The following is a 13,885-nucleotide window of genomic DNA, read 5'->3' as shown; positions in this document are numbered from 1 at the left end:
AAATCTGGCAAAATTCATAAACAGAAACTGAAATGAAAGAAGGATTAAGCAGTAATGAGGAGAGATTTATTTTCTATCAAAGATAAAGAGTTAACAAATTGCCATATTATCTCCAAGATTTGTTCAGTCACTCTCACTTTTTACAATAGCAAATTCAAAAAGTCTGCTTTATGTGCCCACTTAGATTGTTTTAGATGAACAAGATAGAAAATTTATTTCCAACTATATAGTTTATATATATATAGTTTATATATAATTGAGCTTAGACAAGGTATAAGAAGTAATTGTCAAGGAGAAAATTTTTTATGAATAATGACAGATTTTTCTGGGTGACCTCATCTCTTGGCTGCTTCCTAATTCTTGCTTTAGTTTTTCAATATGTGACCGTCAGTTCTCACTCTGCCTTTTAGTTTTAACAATGAAAGCAAAGCTGTCAGGTGCACAGTGATTTCCTCTGCTCAGTGGAGATCACTGTCCCCTGATTCGCTTAGTTTACTCTTGAGTTATCACCTCTATGTCCACCAGAAGGCTCTACTGCTTTCAGAAATGTGCACAGAATAATATTCTTTGGGTACGTAACAAACTCCTCACAGTTGTAAACAGGATTCAACAATTTGCTTTCACTGGAACAGTACACACGTTTTTCTTGGACTAAGCAGGTAACTTCTAAGGCGTTTAGAAACAAGTGAAGGGTAAACACAGACTAATTACAATTGGTGAATGAGGATTTGGTTCAGTATTTAATTTTGTCATGGAATTTCAGCCCACATACACTTAATACAGTGGCTTTTGAATCGAAATCTTAGGAAATTTTAACATTTTTGCTGTTACTTTCAGAGGATGTGTATATATATTTTCTTCTGTAATTTACCAGAGAAGTTTGAAATACAAAGACCCTCATTCCTAACGGTCTTGGCATTCTTACATTTATCGTCTCAACTGATGAGAGAAGCTCTGTGAATTTTGGCACTTGCCAAAGTTATGATGAAGTTATCATTCTACAGATACTTCTCAATGTGAAGATTGCTCTTCACATTATTCACGCTTCACAGTTCACGGACTGAAAACAAGTAGTTGACTCTGTCTGCAAAACTGTCAATGCAGCTGCCTTTATGAAGCTGAGTTATGATAGCTTAAAATAGGAATTCTTTTCTTGTTTTCATTTTAGTTGCACATGGTAGTGATTCAAAGGGGAAAAAGATTCCTTTTATTTATTATGTAAGTGGAAAATTAGTATAAAATAAGAAGCTGCATCTCGGAGAAGCACTTTTCGTACCCATTGATTAATTTGGCTGCAACTGTTCTGGAATTCCATCCTGAGAAACAGGTCTGATTTACCTTTTAGTAACTCTCAGAACTAGAAATCACAGACCAAGAATATTTGAACACCCAGATTAGTACGTCTTTGTAATGGGTGTGATTTTAAAATGATGCTTTTCAGAGGCCCTGGATAAAAATAGCCTGTTTAGTCTTCTAATGCTAAAAATATTTTCTTAGAGAAAGTGTATTTGTCCAGGTGGGAATTTTTCGGGTTTTTGTTTTGTTTTGTTTTTCCCCCTCATGTGATATTATTTTCTTTATGGATATTTTAGTATAGAGCCATAAACACATCTTCAAAAGGCTTCTTACATATTCTGTTGGTATGACATAAAAGAAGTTTTTCACAATACTGTTTTTTTTAGTTTCTCAGAAAATCTAAGTTATCAACGTTTACATTTTTGCAGTCCTTGTCTGTGTTTCCCTATTCTACTTGTCCAACAAACACGTTCAGATATTATTTCCTAGTGTACAATAGATAAATTACAGCAAGAGACTTAAACTTAAGATGGTGGAAGACATCCCACATACTTTTGTTAAATTTAGTGGAGACAGTTCATCATATCGCCCGTCAGTTACCAGATAAACCATTCAAGTATTGATTGGTTTTTTGCCTGATACTTGTTGCATTTACCAGAAAAAGAATTCAGATTTTTTTTCACTGCAATGTAAACGTAAGGGCCAAACAACTCAAGGATGCCTTTCTGTAATTTGTAATATTTAGTTACCATCACTACAGAAAACTACAAGAAAATGGATTGGCTTTGGCACAAGATGATCTGATATTCTCCAATGGCTTCGCTACAGAACGTTTCAGGGTGTCATTAGTGTGCTTCAGCAGCATGGGATCCTGCAGACCATTGTCGTGGTTTAGGCTAACCTCTCTCTCACCATTGATAGCCTTTACTTGAATCTGAAGTAATGCTAAATTACTAACAAAGGGTTTGCTTAAGCAGCGTGGACGTAAAAAAGGCAAATGTATATAATTATTCAGCTCTATATGCTGTCATAATCTCTTTAAAGTGTTTGTAAATAACAGAAGAAATTTGGTACAGTGGGTACTCACTTATCTGCAAAAATTTGAAAGAAACTATTTCAACAGTCAGTAACAGTTTTTCCCAGTGATTTTTATGGGAGCAACATTTCACTTTGGAACTAGCCCTGTGGATCTCTATTGTAGCAATGTCCTCCTGAAACTCAATGGGAGTCTTCTTGAATATGGACCAAATAATTTATTTGGCTGCTGGCCATGTGTTGTCTTTTAGAGGAATATGGGTGTTCACTGCGTAATAGTGTAGGAAGAAAGGAGACATATGGAAACAAATTTTAAAAGAAACAGTAACATTAGTCAATGAAGTTGTAACCACGCAAGTTGCCAAGCACTTAATGTAGTCATGAAGTAAAGAAATAAATTATGAAGCCAACTAGCCAGGCGCATAGCATGCAAAAGTGCTCTTCTTATAGAAAATAAGCAGTCGACTTCAGTTGAAAGCTGAATCACACTAACAGTTCTGGAAGTTTGATGTATTGATTTCTTTTGTTGCTGCTGTTGCAAAAAGCACAGTAATATGTACAACCTACATTGCAACTATATTTAATAGCATTGTTGGAAATACATTTGTCCTTTCAGTTGACTATAAACACTAGACCAGCGTGTCTCTGGCCCCTTTTCCTTATAATTTTGTTTTGAAATATGCAATATAATCCTTTATATTTCCCTGTGGTATCTTAATAAAGTAACGTCTTTTCTAGTAGATGCAATAATTCTCTATATAAACAATATGTTTGTAATAACAAGAATCCCAAAGTGGCAAAAACAGTGACTGTGAAATCGATGCCTTCAAGTGTAAATGGAAGATATATAGGTATTTATGTGAAAAATACAGATTAGTACAACAGTTCTTTTGCCAGTTCAAAAATTGTATTTGGTACAGTTTTGCAAAATATAATATGTCCATTCTCTCTAGATGAGTCATGTTTTTGGAAGAAAGGGGAGAGAGTATTTTTTTCAACATCATGATCATTGTAATAATGAACTGCAGAAACTATAATAGATTTTGTTCCTGGCTTGGCAAACTATCTAAAAGATTTTGCAAGAGAGTTTACATAATTCTTTCCATTGAACTTTCTAGTATTGCATACATTTTAATTGTTAACTCAAACACACCAAACTTTTAGGTAGTTTGTGGACTACATAAATGTGGTTTAATGTTTCATAAGTATTTTATGAGCAGAGTTTGTGGTTATACGTTTTCATACTTACAACCTTAATTCACTTGTTAAAATAGGCTCTCTGTTTGCTAATAGTTACCAGCTGAAACTAATACATTAGCAGATCTACAATGTAGTATTTAAAGTGACGCATTTCAAAATCAATAACAAATGTCCTGCTGTAGGATTAATTGGAAAACTTGTCTTATACAATGGTCATTACACTATACAAAATTCTTTTGAAATTACTATAAAACAAGGAATAGGAAACAATAATGTGTAAATTTCTAAAAACTTAGAAATAAGAAAAGCAAAAATATTACTTACTGTAGTTGTTGTTTGCTTCTCTTGTCCCTTTTACTTTGCCTCGTTTATCAATCCTCATATACCACTGAGTTCGACAGAAAAGTCTTCTCACTCTTACATCCCCCCCTTCCATATAATCATAGCTTCTGGTATGTCGCTCAGGGCTGGAACAGTTCACATTTGTAGCCATTTGCTCTGGAGTCATGTCATTGCAAGCTAAAGATATAGTGCCCATTAGAAAGATAATGTAAAAGTATGATCTGTAGAGCAAAATTGGCAGGATCCATGTCAGTATCCATTTGTGCATTATAGTGCAGTGTTCTGGGTGTTCATGAACAACATAATGAAAATTAAATCTCAAGTAGGCTGTTGCTCTTAGGTCACCGACCTGCCTTCTGTCTTTACGAGTTACAGATTCATTTAAATGGGATTGTTCCCTCTTCTAGAATTCTGATCGTTATTCCTTAATAGTTAATGGCGAAATAGAAGAGCTTCTTAAATATCTCTTCAGTCAGAATATCCTTTAAAGACACAAGTTATAAAAACCTTTGTTGTCATGACCTTCTGTACTACTTGAATTTGCTGCTGGCACTGAAAGTAAAAGATCTGCGAGAAAAGGTGCATGTATAAGTCTTTATGCTCAATTGTTACAAACATGCAAGGATACATTATGCTACTAAAAAGTACTATACATAAATGTATGACATAAGCTGATTTTTAAAAATATGCAAATGTAAATACAATAGATATCACTCAAACAACTTTTTACATAAACAGACATTTAAACTGATTGTAAACATAGTTCTGTCTTCAGTATTAAGTCCTTCCAAAAATCCCTTATTGATTCAGTTGAACTACTTACTCATGCATGGTAAAATTCCGCTGAGTACTTTGTGCCTATATATTCACTAATAGCACAATTATCCGATAACTTTTCTCTAGTTCGAATTTCAAAACAGACCTAATAGTCTTAGCCCTGTATTTATACTCCTACCCTTTTCAGTTTATTAATAGACATAGTTTTCTTAATGCTTTTCTAGCGTCTAGCATATACAAACGAAGATAAAAGTTATTAGCTATTAGAAACCGTTGAATGTTCTTGTAAAGGACAGAACTTACTTGTTCCTGTTGACAAGAGCTGGATACCCCAGTATTCCATTTCTGTTGTCTGCTTTTTGCAACATGAGACACTCTACTGTAGCTACAAACTTTCTCAGCTCAGAGAGACTCCACCAGAATTATAATTGTTTCCATAAATCAACACGCTGGAGAGATGGTGTGTATGTGCTTATGCGTGCGCGTGCATGTGTGTGTTGAGCCTGTTGTTCAGTCCTTTTCGATAAATACCTTTGCTGACCTCACTTGGAAGCAATTAGAATTTAACCAGTCAGCTGTCAGTTGAATGCACGAACAAAAATAAAAGGAGACTTGCATTGTATCGTGTCCAATGGTCATCAGAGGGAGCTATGTACATAGTTTATGCTTTAAATCTCCAAGAATCTACTCTCTAAAAACATATATTCCGTGGTGTGTGGGTAGAATCGCTTTGCATGCTAGCTAGTGTTTCTGTGCTTTGATTTAGGTCAGTATTTTTCTGTCCTTAAAAAATTCCTCCTTCTCTCTTTTGTACTCGCACGCTTATCTCAGTTTGCTTTCAAATCTCTTCTGCAGTTTGGTGGATTCATAGGCTGCTTAGTGCCTTTCTGATGGATATGTGAAACATGTGGGTCCATTATGTACCGTGGAGAAGGGTGTGCTGAGGCCATTATAGATCATGCAGTGTATTTTTATATCGTGGGCTTGCAAAGAGGAACAAATGCACTGAGACTTTTATTTGATCAGCGACTAGGTGAAAAAGGGAACGTATATTTGGATGTTTCAAAGGCTGACATTCAAACACAACCTTTATCAGCATGAAGGAGAAATTACTACTAGGGAACAGCCTTCCTTAGCATATGTAGTTATTAGTTCTTGAAACTCACAACACAAGAAGGAAAAGTGGTGGCAATGCAAGAAAACCCCTTATACTGCATACCAGCCAATGGGTGAGCAGCAGGCTTAAAATACAGATAATCAAAATACTGGGTGGATTTGCCTGGTTTTCTGCTTCTGTATGCTTATTTCTATCTTTGGCACCAGTCTGCTACGCAAAGACCATGTGCCATTTCACCCTTATATTCTGTTAAGTTTCTGGTGAATGTGTTTGTAAAACATACTGAAGCTAAGTTTTCAATAGCTCCCTATCCTGTTTGATTTCCGCACAGTTGATGTGAATACACCTCAGACTCTTCAGTAAATAATAGTAACGAGGAAAGTTTGGAATTAATCCACGTATTAAGAATAGTTTTCTTACCTTCAGTTGTCTATACTTGATAATATAATGCAGTGTAGAAATGGATAACAGTTCATTTTTAAAAATGAAGTGAACTGTAGAGGCAGTTAAAAATCATAGGGAGTACATATGTGCCACCTTGTGGTGAGGGGGACATAAGTAAATTGGGTTTTTTCACTGGGGTGATCCAAAATAAGCATAAAGGTGTATGGCACCAGGCGACCTTGTATTACTCAGCCTTTCCTATACACAAGCACAGAGAATGAGTCATTTCCTTCCTTAGCATCCCCAGCTTCCTTCTCAGCACTCACTTGGATTAATCCCATTTGTGACTCACTTTACATTCTTTTTTCAACCATTTTCACTCAAAGCCTGAAGATGATCAACTTTTCTTGTCATTATCTCCATTTCAGCATATTGGGCTGTTCCCTACATCCTGTGGCTCAGTCTAACTTTCCTAGTTCAGCAAAAGGCTCAGTATATGCACCTTTACGATATGAAAGGTATGGCGCTTCGCGCTTTCAAAGGCTGGATGCCTGCAGTAGATACACAAAGAAGTGGCCTTCGTTAAGTTAACCCTCGTAAACTGTGATTACAGCGATTTCCAGTTTCACTTGTATCTTGTCAACCCACGACCACCGTTCTGAAAAGAAGTGGGGACTGAAATGATTTATGCCAGTCGTGGCTTTTGCCAGTACATTTGCTGGATTTATATCAGTATGTTCTCTGATCCATTCCACAGTCTGTATTCAGAATGATAGCAATGAAAAAAATTTGTGGTATTCAAAAGGCTTATCTGTTGTGTATTATAAAGAAAGCAATTGAGGATAAAAGGTAATCTGTGTTTTACTCAGCAAAGTAGGATGCAAGTAGAAATGTTTTTGTAAATATTCTGGGTCTTTTATGTGCAGTACCAACTTTCACTTTCGGATCCATACTCTTTCTAATTTTTCTTTTTCCTTGCTAACGTATTATTTCTGACAGTTAGTAACAGCAGAAAAAATACATACCTGAGGTTTTGGTTCCAGAAAGCTGGAGCTACTCCTGCTCCAGGCATAGGCATGTATTTCTGTTGGCTTTGAAAAATTAAATCACTTGCTGCAAGTGTGATTTTAAGTGCTGCTTCAGTTCAGATCTTCGTGAAGTTCTGTATTTAGAATAAATGAAAAGCAGTTTAAATAAGGCACTAGCTGTAAGTTTAGTCAGTAAGCAATGCAGTTAATCTTTAATTACTGCTAATAACATTCATATCCTCACATTTTCTGATTGTAGAATAACTTTTTTCCACAATGCTTTAACTGCAGTTTTGTTTAATCGCACAGTTCTATGTCTTGCTATACTACAAGTACAACTACATATCTTTTAATGAAAGGATGCCATCTTGATCTGCATATACAAGTCAGGATTCTTTGCATAAATCTGATCCCTTGAATGATCCAACCCACTTTTTTTTAAACCAACCATAGCTAATCTCTCTCTCAAATTGAACTGGTTTAGTTTTACGGAAAATTTAGCTTGACTGGCATTTCTTCCTCTGTCTTCTTACAAATGTGCATGCTCGGGGTAAATCCAATCCCAGGCAAGTCTGTAATGATATATAGAAATTGTCCACGTTTACGTTAATCCATGCATTGGTTCCGGCTTCCCAGTTGATAGACAGTTGTCCACAGCATTGCTACAGTGCATACACTGAAAAGAAAAAAGTGGAAGCTAACTGCAAGCACTTTGCTTCCAATCTTGTGCATAGGCCTCCGGTTCAAATACAAACAGCTTAATAAAGTCTATTCCCTTTTCCCTCACATAGGAAATTACTTTTTGTCCTTTTAGATGAAAACATGACTATGGGGATCCATGCTTTCCTCATCTCCAGGCTGGCCTGTTGTAATACGTACTGCTCAGGTTTGGCACTGGGTCATGAATGCGACTTTTTTTTTTAAAAAAAAAAACAACTCCATTTCATCCAGCTTGCCCTCAGGGCTACACATACCTGCTAAGAAACTGTCCTTCTGCTGCTCCTTGTTCCCTGCTCCATTTCAAATTTGCCTTAGAACATCTTCCAGAACCTTCAGAATTTAAGACAGTAGGAAGATAAAAATCTCTGTATCAGACTTAAAACCTGAGATAGGTTTTAATGCCCTGCAGCAACAGCTAAAGTGGGATTGGAAGGTCCTATGGAAAAAATTCCACCTATGTGAAGGTGCTAAATGTTCTCATGGTTAAATCCTTATGCTTAGTTCCTTGATCGCAGAAATCGGGATAAGATCAACGTTGACTTTTGCTACATGCAAAAGATACAAGAAAAGTGCTACTGTTTGTGCAAATCTTCTGTCAACATTGAGATCTGAGAAACGCTGCAACGTGCATGCAAAATAAACTCATTTAACAAGGCAGTAAAAACAAAAGAGAGATGAGGAATATAGCACTTGTTAGGTTTATCTTTTCAGGTTGTAAGCTTAAGTGTAAACTTAAGATTAAAAGCCATAATTATGAATCCTTCGTCTGCCTGACTATAAGAATGTCCTTTTGTTTTTGGTAACTGGTATGGGTTATTAAAATCGTATTGAAAAGACAACAATCATTTTTTCCTACTAATTTTCAAAACAGATCCCTTAAACATAATTCATTTCTTTGTTTCCTCCTATTCATCCAGATCATATTGAGCTGATTTAAATCTAAAGGAAAACTGGAAATGGGATGCAGTAGATACTAAAAAAGTCCAAACTATCAAACAGTTGACAACTATATAAACAACTTCCTTTTTTTGTCAATTAGCTACAGCAAATGTTTTTTATATTGCTTATTTTAGGGAAAACAAAGGCTGGGAATACCTTAGCTCAGTCAGTAATAAACTCTAAAGGTAGAGCCATCCAGGCTTTTTTCACTAGGGCAATGGAATATCACGATACTGACTTTGAAGGGGATAGAATAAAAAAAGGAATGTGATGGCAGTCAGATGAATCCTTCCTTTCTGAATGGAGCTTGCGCAGTATATGGTTATGATTGGTCTCCTTGTTATTCTTAGCTTGAAAACCCTCCACTTCAGGGAATCCCTATTTGCGATGACATCAGGACACTCAGATTATCCATGTGATTATCGTGTGATTATCATAACCTAAGATGTTGTTGCAGACTTGAATTGTAACAGTAAAATTTTGGTGGAGATACAAAAAAAATATAGAACCGATATGATAAAATAGTGAGGAGAACCGTTTGGTTTATCTTATTTGTTACCAGGTATGAAGTTCAGAGCTCTTTCTCTCTGAACTGATCCATATGTTTTTATTCAGATTTTCCTTTTACCAAAATACTTCCCATGTAGTCATTTTTTCTGACTGATTTTAAATATATTCTTAAAAAAAAAATAGTGTCTTTTTATATACACAGGTCATTGCATAAGAATCAGCTTTAAGACCTAGATTTGTGGCATTTTGCTGAAGTATCGTCTTAAAAACTTGCAGAAAACTATTGTTCCTATGACTTTAGATGTAATCATTAAATTTTACATTAGTAGCAATAAATATAAAATAAGGTATTCATGCTTTCATTTTAACTCATTGTAGCTATACCTACCTATGACTATTGCATATAATTCAAGACTGGATTATGCAAATTACTTCTGTTTTTTAATTTTTAAGTGGTCAAACAAGCTAGCCATTTTTAACCCTTCACATAGGTCCGTATATAGCATAGCTATTATTGTAATTTACGTGGTGGTTAAACGTTTTATGGACCATATAAAAGTAATTTATGAATAACATCTAAAGCAAGAATAAAGCTTTGTTGCCATGATAATATATATCCATTATTATCCTGTCTATCTGCTGCTCTTTTAATCTTAGAAAACAATTTTAGTTCCTTCTAATTGGAGTCTACCTGAAGGCAGATTTTGGAGGAGAGTTTTCAACCTTTTTTGGTTTTTTATAGTTTTGAAACTGTGGCTTCATTGATCTGCTTATACTACCTATGTACCTCATTGAACAAAGGTTGATTGAGAATAAGAATGGAAAATTATCCTCTTACTCAAATATTTCTTTACATCTCTAATTAAAATCTAGTCATGGAAAAGAACTAGATTGTGCAAATTACATGGTCCTCTCTTTGATTTGCACCACAAGTTGCACTCCTTGATTAAACCACAATAGAGCTGAAATTATTAGTAGACTTCCAGTAACTACCCGTTGGCATCTAGTTAGACGGCAGTGCACCAAGCACTGCATTTTCCGATAAAGATGCTACCAAAGGATTAGTAAAAATGTACGGCAAGTATAATGGCACGTGACTTAACATCTTACATAGGTATATACCTGTATGTAACGGAAGGGCTTGCAATATCGCTTAGTAGTAGGTAACCTTACACGTATTACTGAAAGTGAGCTGGCTGTGCAAAGAGAAGAGAGAGCGATTGGTCAGAATTTGGGGAAAAATGCTTTGGGTGGGAAAGCCCTAGGATTTAGTCAGGAGATTGGGACCGGGCACTCCCAGGAGCGTGCAGAGAAAAAGAGAGGCCAGCACTGAAGAGAGAAAGTTCGGAAAGGGAACTGGGGAAATTTAAGGAAGGTACAGGGACCTAAGTATGCAGGTTGAGAGTCACTAGACAAGGAAAATAAAACGGGAACACTTCCAAAATCCTCAAGTGAAATGAAGCTTTACAGAGAAGCAATTTCTTTGGCTGCCCACGGGCCTACATTGCAAATCTTCTGGCATGGCCCAGAACATCAGGTGCCTCTGGGTGCTTACAGCCGCTTTCTACAGCTGTGAGTTTCTCCAATTAAATCAGCATGATAGATCCAATCCATACTGCCCCTATTGCATACCGGAGGTGTAAAAATGCTCCTGTGATGGAATTTTAAAAACCTATGCTCACACACGTACACACTCCACATTGAAACATTATTAACGCTGTGAAGTAAAATACTCAAAAAGCACAAAATACTAGTTACCCATCTCGTGCACTAAACCAGGGAGGGAACTTGTGAAGAAAAGAATGATGATAAAAATTAAAGTCTGTATCATAGTACATACTCACAGACACAAACAAACCAATGTTGTCAAAGCAAGCTCTTGGCATCTCCGTATTCTTTGGCAAGTCCAGGATTTCACCTGAGATTTAACGTAGATTCTTTCTTCATCATTCTGTTATTAGCAAGTGTCTTATGTCATTAGATTTAACCACATCTTTTTTCAGTGGCAATAAAGCAGGTTAGTACAATCAGTACAAATGCAAAATAACAAAATGTGAGACTATATGGCAGAAATGCTACTGGATTACTACTGTGTATCTAATATTTGATTCTAGGAAACAGCTGGAGTAAAACCTTTCCTAACCTTCAGGTCGTTATATGGCCTATTATTACACGAGTTCTGAAAGCAAAACAATGTAGGGAAAAAGTGCCCTGTTCCCCTGCAAAGCTGTGCTGTTTGCAGAGAGTTAAAAACTCACCAATAGATTCGGAACAAAAGCAATTCTCTGTAATGATTGCACTATTTATTACCCATCTGTCAGAGACAGGGACACCACTTAGTCACAAAAATGTAAGGTTTTCCACTGTTTACCATTTGAATGGTAGATAAGCATTTGCTGAACTGAGGGAATCTAATAAGAGGGTGTCTTTACTAGAGAATCTGTGTTAGTAATTGGTTTACAAAGTGAGCTCCACCACATTTCCTCACTTTTTCCATTCCCTCACTTACTGATAAGGAAGTCCATGATATCCTACTAAATCTATGTAAATTCAGGCCAGAATAGTCACTTGATAATCTAGTAAGGGTGTGAAAGGAGGATGTAAAGTGCTGGGGATCTGCATGCAGTTCACCGTAAGGAGCGCAGGGTTAGAACAAGCACATGTCGGCATCATTCCTGAGGCATCTAGTGTGGGCGCAGACTGGTGAGCCAGCTTCTTCTAATTATAAAAAGAAGAAAAGAAGGCGTGACAATACCTTTGCATTCGAAGTAGCAGGGCAAAATGAGACTGCGTTAAAACTGCAGAATTTCTTTCAGAGCTCCCGCAAGAGAGTTAGGCAAGATGGGATGCTATTGATTTCAAACTGACTGTAATTTAAAGATGCCTAGACTGAGGATTACCAGATAGTTTATATTGCAAGTAAATAGCCCCATCCTGCTCCTCTGTACATGTAGTTCTGTAGACTGAAGGAGTGATCTCTTCTATCTGTGAACAGCTGTACTTCCAAGAGTTTAAATGTCTCCCGGTGCAGCTGTTGCTCTGTTAGAAGGTTATTTGCCTGGCTCGTGGCATCAGCAAGAATTGAATTTTGTCAGCAACTGATGAAGGTCAGGCTTTGAAACAGATCTTAATCGGAACTGATGTTGTTCCGATCTGCTTCTACTTCTGGCTTACTTTGCTTATGGTATCTATCACGTTACTAGAATAATTTCTACTCTTTTAGTAGATTAACCATTAATTCTGGTTGCTAGTTTTTCACACGTACTTTTGACAAAGACTGTCCATTGCAACTAAAATATTCTCCACCCAAACCTAAACATTACTGTTATGTGAAGCTGGAATGCAGAACATTTGGGAGATGATAGAGAGGAAGGGAGGGGGGTAGGGGGGAAAGCTAGGGCTAAGGGATCTGCGTATTCCCTTCTTCCCCATGGCAGACAACTTTTTAATCCTATAAAAGAGGAGGGAAAACTTGATTCCGTGATAGGAATTTGTCTAGTGTAGTGGTAACTTTTCTTTTTCAGCTTTTTATGATATTGGGTTGAGTGTATCTGCAACATCTGTCTAGTTTGTACCTCTTACATCTCTGTTGGCTCTGCCGTACTTGACAGTGTGTTACTGCAGCAGAGACCTTTTCTGTAGTGGAAAACTTTTTCTGACCTGACTTTGTCATCAGACTGTACGAATACAACCCTTTTGCTCCAAGGACTCAAACGGTACAGATTGCCTTGCCCTGTGCATTATGGGTGAAAAACTGTGGCATATGTGTGAAGAACAAGTTTGAGGAATAGCTGTTCCTAAGAATGCTAGTTGTTCACTTAGGCAGTAGAAATAAGGTGATTTTGGAGGCTATTGACCACAAATAGTAAGTCCATAAAACAATTCATAAGTAACCAGTACCCAGAAAATTGCTTTTCATATCTATTCCATAAATATACATACACAAGGTTGATTTTTCCAGATACTTTCTAAATGAAAAAAAAAAAAGTCACCAAAAGTCCAAACCCCTTTTTCCCCCAGAAACAAAAGCTTTTGTGAGAACTTTTTTTTCCACAGCAAGTAGGTGTATCAGCTCCAGTGCTGAAGCTACTGTGTTGAACTACATCATGTTGAGGTACAGAACATGGCAGTCAGCTGAACAAGTTTATTTTTTAATACAGTTGACTGAAAACCGCAGAATAAGAAGATATAAATATTTAAGAAAGTTACTGAAAAGCCTTTTTTAAGGATTTTAACAAGCAGTTTTTTGCTAGTTAACCACACTTGAATAAAATTCCTCTCTGAAGATCATGCCATTGTTTATTTGTTTGTTTGATAGCATTGTTAGACATGAACAATACATTGGCAGTGCCTGGGATGAATTCTTGGTCTCTAAAAAGTCTCTGGTGAATAGTTTATCAAATTTAACATGTATTCTATAATCTTGAGTTACAGATTAGTTTTTCTGCTTGAGTAAATGGGCTGTGCTCTTCATGATTGCTCCTGTTGGCAACTAAAACTTTTTATCTCTCTTCTTGATTGAGAAGGCTGGGGAAGA

General features: G+C 36.5%; 1 protein-coding gene across 1 annotated transcript in view; it reads right to left on the bottom strand.

The window, feature by feature from the left end:
* Positions 1–4,254, bottom strand: part of FGF7 (fibroblast growth factor 7) — a 29,697-nt gene extending 25,443 nt beyond the window's left edge. The window contains exon 1 of the mRNA XM_082488985.1: positions 3,856–4,254. Within this exon, the coding sequence (XP_082345111.1) occupies positions 3,856–4,141 (286 nt within the window). The 5' untranslated portion in view covers positions 4,142–4,254. The remainder of the gene's footprint in view (positions 1–3,855) is intronic.
* Between the last annotated feature and the right edge of the window lie 9,631 nt (positions 4,255–13,885).

Source organism: Vanellus vanellus (assembly GCF_965231255.1).
Source record: "Vanellus vanellus genome assembly, chromosome: 11".
In the NCBI taxonomy this organism is placed as follows: domain Eukaryota; kingdom Metazoa; phylum Chordata; class Aves; order Charadriiformes; family Charadriidae; genus Vanellus; species Vanellus vanellus.
Note: the sequence above shows the minus strand (reverse complement) of the source record. Positions and strands in the feature narration are given on the sequence as shown.